This window comes from Aegilops tauschii, chromosome 4 (genome assembly GCF_002575655.3).
Source record: "Aegilops tauschii subsp. strangulata cultivar AL8/78 chromosome 4, Aet v6.0, whole genome shotgun sequence".
Lineage (NCBI taxonomy): Eukaryota > Viridiplantae > Streptophyta > Magnoliopsida > Poales > Poaceae > Aegilops > Aegilops tauschii.
This window is the reverse complement of record NC_053038.3, coordinates 14,094,813-14,100,464: the sequence shown is the minus strand read 5'-3', so window position 1 is coordinate 14,100,464 and position 5,652 is coordinate 14,094,813. Positions and strand designations below refer to the sequence as shown.

Below are 5,652 nucleotides of genomic sequence, written 5' to 3'. Positions count from 1 at the left end.
GTCATCAACTCATCACTAATCCGAACAGGCTAATCTACTTTTATACCGGGATGCATCGATCCCATCCTTATCCTAGAATGCTACTACCCATTTTCGCATACCTTCGGTTCTCACAAGAGTATTAGGATTGGTGTAGTTAAACTTCGCCGCGAGACCAGTCCATAACTTAATAGTCCAATCTACCCGAGAAACACTGTGTCACGAAAATGCCAATTGTAAACTAAAGAAGATGCGCATGCTATCAGTTGTTGTTAATTTTAAAACCTAGTCCTCTTAGGCCTCCTTTGGTTCGTAGGAATTTTGGAGGAATCCCATAGGATAGGATTTATATAGGAAAATTTCCTTTAGAGCCCTTTGGTCTGTAGGAATAGAATCCTATTTCTACGAAGGAGTTCTTCCTATCCTCCACATTTCGTAGAAAAATATGAAAAAATATCTTATGATGTGAACCAAAGGGCATCTTCTTTTCTAATCCTATTCATAGAATTTCAGATACATGTCATCTCATTTCTTATGACTTTCTTATTCCTATAACTTTTCTATCCTATGAATTAAAGGAGGCCTCAACTTTTTAAATCCCCTTGAATGAAAAATATCGCCCTCACCATGGCTAACCCTTGTGTACGCGTCATCCTTTCCCATGGGTAGGCTCGTGCGTGCATGTGCGGTCTGCACGCCCTGAAAATCGAAATAAATCGTTAGTTTTCCTCTTCTGCGCGCGCAGGCGATGTGCGGTTCGTGCGACCCAGCCAAACCGTGCGCGTCGGATGTGATCAGATCTTGACCCGAACAACGCGCTAATCTAATCTGCTGCCTCTTCTTCTTCCTCCTCCTCCTCCTCGCCGCCGGCTCCCCCTTCCCCTCCACAGCTGCCCCCGTCCCCGTGCCGCGCCGTCCACCCCCTTCCTCGGACACGCTGCCACCCTCCCCGCAGTCAGGCGGTCCCGGCTTAGCCCTCGCCCTCCCCACGATTCCCCGCCGGCCGGCCCCGGCGACCGGGCAAGAAACGCCGGCAGCGCCACCAGCGGAGGCTTCATTGCCGTCGCCTGATTCCAGATTCACGTGATCCGCGCGAATCCGGCCCCCATCGTCTCCCGCCCGCCCGTCGCCAACGAGGGCTCTCGCTCACGGCCCTCCCACCACCGGAGGTAAGGAATTCCCCTAGCCTGCCTGGACAGATTCGTCTGCATCATTCTGTATTCGTGAGCAATAAGGTAGCGGATGGATGTGGTATCTGATCTGCTAATGCAATCCTTTGTTCGTTCGTTTGTTTGTTTGTTTGATCTCGGTTGACCCCATTTCCATTCATAGGATGCACATTGTATTTAATACGAGTACCCGTTAATGTCAGCAACTTCGTTCTCGAGCTTCTGAGGGTTCAACTGACCCCGTCCATGCCCAACGCCCGCCCGGTGGAGAGATATTGCTTGCGCTTAAACTATTGTTTGCTAGTATAGTTTGATTTTTGTTCAGACTGTGTTAGTAGGATGGCTCAGTGACCTTCATACATCTATTGTTTAGCTGAGCATTTGATATTCTCGATGCGAAAATTAGTGACATGGTATATTTCTTGCAATGTAGTGAAGGTATCCTCGAGTAATCAGTAAGATGGATAAGAAGAAAGACGTGGATGACATAGAACCTGGACCAGCTCCTTCTCGGCCTGTGGACAGATTTGGCTTTATAAAGACAGAACAAAGCAACTCTCCCGAGGGGATTCTGAAAAGCAGACCCACACATGAACGCGGAAGGTATGATCAGGGTCTCCTGTTGTACTTACAGTCCCCATACGTTCATCTATCTGGCAAGTTGGTTGTCATATATTTGACTTGCTTGGACGACAAAGTATACTTGGTATTTACTACTCCCTCCGTTCCAAACTACTTGGCATGGTTTTAGTCAATTTGAACTAAAACCACGACAAGTATTTTGGAACGGACGGAGTAGCTTGTTCATGACTATGTTACTCTGGCACCATGTTGTCACACGTGCCATGCTAGTTTACTTATCTAAATCTTCTTTTCTCTAAGCGATTTGTTTCGCGGGCTAAAAATTTGGTTTATTGCAGAGAGGAAAGGAGGATAAGAAAGTGGAGGAAGATGATAGGTACTGGTGGTAGTGACTGGAAGCATTATGTTAGAAGGAATCCTCATGTGGTTAAGAGAAGAATAAGGAAAGGAATTCCTGATTGTCTCAGAGGACTTGTTTGGCAGTTGATTTCAGGCAGCAGGGACCTCTTGCTAATGAATCCTGGGGTTTATGAGGTACTCATAACCATCCTTATGTTTAAATTATTAGGCATTTCTGTGGCCTTGTTGGGGTTCTCTTATAGTGATGACTGATAACAAAAATATTTATTCTTATTAATCTACTAGTGATCTGAAGGGGAACATCATAGAATTCCTTCGCCGTACCTTATATATTGTGCTGCTTTCATATAATTTACATGTGTTGGAGGAAAACAGGATAGTTAAGCTCTGTAGGTTACGTATTTTATAAGGAAAAGTACTAACCGTACATCATACAGATTCTCATAATTCGCTGCACTTTGCACACGTGCCTCTATTGCACTTATTCCAGACTAGACTGATTGTTTTTATATAACCTATGTTTTCTTTGGACAGACTTTGGTCATATACGAGACATCAACATCAGAATTGGAAATTATTCGTGATATATCGCGTACATTTCCTTCGCATATTTTCTTCCAACAGCGACATGGCCCAGGTCAAAGATCTCTGTATAACGTTTTAAAAGCGTACTCTGTTTATGATAGGGATGTTGGATATGTGCAGGTTTGTGTTCAGCCTGCCAACGTATTATTAAGGGTTGAACATATTCCCTGGATTAACATGCTATTACTTTTGCGCGGTCTTGATGCAGGGAATGGGATTTATAGCTGGGTTGCTGCTTCTTTATATGAGCGAGGAGGATGCATTTTGGTTAATAGTAGCTTTGCTAAAAGGAGCTGTCCATGCTCCTATGGAAGGCTTGTATCAGGTGATTGAACTTCTTTGGCGATTTTTACTTTCAATGAGCAAACAACTCAAATTACCATTAGAAACCTGAACTTCGGAGTGATGAATGAGAGCTTTTTCTTTCAGATTTTTGGTTCAATAATTCCAGAGTGTTTGCGTCATGCTTATCATCAGCTTCTACTATTTTTTTTTTCTCAATTTGATATATTAACTATTAAACTAAAATTTGCCACTTGTTCAGCAGCAGTTATCTTTAGTCTGAGCACTTAGTTTTGGAACACATGCAACACTAAAGGAACATTTTCTGGAAGAAATCTGCATATTCTGAACTACTATTTAACAAGTCTTACTCTTTATAATCCTACAACAGGCCGGTTTGCCGCTTGTGCAACAATATCTGTTTCAGTTTGAGAAATTAGTTCAAGAGCACATGCCAAAGTTGGGACAGCATTTTATTGAAGAAATGATAAATCCAAGCATGTATGCAAGTCAATGGTTTATCACGGTTTTCTCATATTCCTTCCCATTTCCTATGACTCTTAGAGTTTGGGATGTCTTCCTTTATGAGGTAAGAATCTTGTCCATCCATATTGTTTTTTTATGTTTCGTGTTTACCTGAGCTTATGAGTTTTAAGCTATGTTTTATTGATTTTTCAAACATGTTTGCTCCATATATGGTATGATTACAAGTTTTACATTAGCATTACTCCTTTTAGGACTTTTTTCAGAAGAATTTTATTAAGGGCAGTACATGTAGTGGTATAACTTCTACTGTCGCCTAATATTACTTCTACTGTCGCCTAATATAACTTGCAACAGTTGTGGAGTTTGATGTACATGTATAGATAAATAGTATCAATATTGGAGTTCTTTTGAGCTTTTGTTCCTTCCAGTGACTGTATGCACCTTAAATGTTAATTTTTCAGATGGAGTGCAGTGTGAATTTAGGAACCAGACACAATCAATTTTTGATTAGCCATAGAGAAGCATTCTATTTCTAGGGATTATGTATGCACCTTAAATGTTAATTTTTCAGATGGAGTGCAGTGTGAATTTAGGAACCAGACACAATGAATTTTTGATTAGCCATAGAGAAACATTCTATTTCTAGGGATTATGTATGTAATTTTGCAGAGTGTTTATATGTTGCAAACAGTTTAATGTAGCTAACACATGGTTGTGAGGTCCTACTCATCTAGTTTCCATAGTAAGACACATGAGCTTGTGTTGCCATTTCATAAATGCGCATGGCTTTTTCATACGACTATATCTACCAATTTTGTATATCCACGTATTAAAACAATCTGATTTACTTGCTTTTGCTGATCATTGACTCGATCCTACTTATAGGGTATTAAGGTTGTTTTCCAAGTTGGATTGGGTCTATTGAGATTCTGCCATGATGACCTGGTAAGTTTCTTGGTGTGCTGTGCTGCTTTTGCGACATATTTTAAAGAATCGCTAAAGTTACCTTTCTGTCAGGTCAAATTGCCTTTTGAGGAACTTCTGCATTCCTTGAGATATTTTCCAGATGAGGCAACTGATCCTGATACATTATTTCCACTTGCCTTCTCATTTAAGGTAATAAACTTTTTTTAAGCAAATGAGATGGCAATATTAGTATGCCCATGGTTTTGTGAGTTCTTGCTTGTGGGATATTATTTATCCTATTTCTATTGTTTGGTGGTTCGTGGTTGCTGTATCGCTTATGGTAGGAGTAATACGTTTGTGTGTTTGCTGATGATCGGGGACTTGAAATTTGCAGTCCCAAGATTGTTACTGATAATCGAGGTACACTTGATCTTACTTGCAGGTGAACAGTAGTCTCGAGGAGCTCGAGAAAGAGTACCGGAAAAGATTGGATGGACCCAATGCAAGCTCAAGTAGCAGTAAGCGGCTTCTGCCCCTCAAATCAAAAACGATGAGCAGGGCTGTTAGCCAGGTCTTGTCTATCTCAAATGTTGGTAAAAAGTAACACAGTTCTCGTTTGCAAAAACAAATCGCCTTGTTGTTTATGCGTTGTATAGAGCGATCGTCACTCATCGCTTTGTTTTACTTTTTCTAAGTTATATGCCATGTTTTCATAACTGCAAAGGTTCATGATGTTGTATTTTTCCCTTGTTGCTGGACAACTGTGAATATTTGTTATAAGATGGGACAATATTTCGACAATGAAATGGTGAGAATGTTGTGACCCCCATAATGTTGCCTTGATTATGTGTCGCTTGTACCTGCCAATTAATGCGGTTATTTATTTATTTAATTCTTTGTTTAATTACAAAAACATGACTGTATGTTGAGAGTTCTAAAGCGCATACATATGTGGGAACCGCCGTCTGCAAGGAAACCATCTGTTGAAGTTGTAATATATTCTCAAAAATTACATCATATTGAGGGTATATGTCGCTGAAGAAGGCAATGGGAAATTTGGCTGCTCTTTTTAGGTTTGACAGGGAAGAAATCTCCCATACTTTCCTTCTACTGAAGCAATCGAGTGATTAGACAGATAAAAAACAACAGAGATCTTAACAGCCTTCCTCTTTAACCTGATGTCCTGGGCGCGGGGGGCACCACCCTTGCCTCTTCGTCGTGGCATCAACCCTCATCGGTAGCTTCGTCGTGGCATCAACCCTCATCGGTAGCGGGCCTGAATCTTCCCATGGCTTTGCAACAA

The 5,652-nt window shown here is 41.2% G+C and overlaps 1 protein-coding gene across 2 annotated transcripts; it reads left to right on the top strand.

Annotated features, from left to right (window-relative positions):
- The first annotated feature begins 484 nt into the window (after positions 1-484).
- Positions 485-5,181, top strand: LOC109765151 (uncharacterized). Of its 2 annotated transcripts, none has more exons than XM_020323924.4 (9): positions 485-1,148; positions 1,582-1,751; positions 2,069-2,264; positions 2,625-2,795; positions 2,884-3,000; positions 3,349-3,546; positions 4,329-4,388; positions 4,461-4,559; positions 4,792-5,181. In XM_020323924.4, the coding sequence occupies exons 2-9, from the start codon at positions 1,609-1,611 to the stop codon at positions 4,951-4,953; spliced, it is 1,146 nt and encodes a 381-aa protein (XP_020179513.1). In that variant the 5' UTR covers positions 485-1,148; positions 1,582-1,608; the 3' UTR covers positions 4,954-5,181. The 2 variants fall into 2 exon arrangements, with proteins under 2 accessions (XP_020179513.1, XP_040242386.1); XM_040386452.3 differs by having other exon boundaries at positions 721-1,148; positions 1,587-1,751.
- The last annotated feature ends 471 nt before the right edge of the window (positions 5,182-5,652 follow it).

Coding starts and splice junctions, on each gene's coding strand:
- LOC109765151 (XM_020323924.4), top strand. CDS start 1,609: ATGGATAAGAAGAAAGACGTGGATGACATAGAACCTGGACCAGCTCCT. Junction 2,796..2,883: donor GGGATGTTGGATATGTGCAG/GTTTGTGTTCAG, acceptor GTCTTGATGCAG/GGAATGGGATTTATAGCTGG. Junction 4,389..4,460: donor GATTCTGCCATGATGACCTG/GTAAGTTTCTTG, acceptor CCTTTCTGTCAG/GTCAAATTGCCTTTTGAGGA.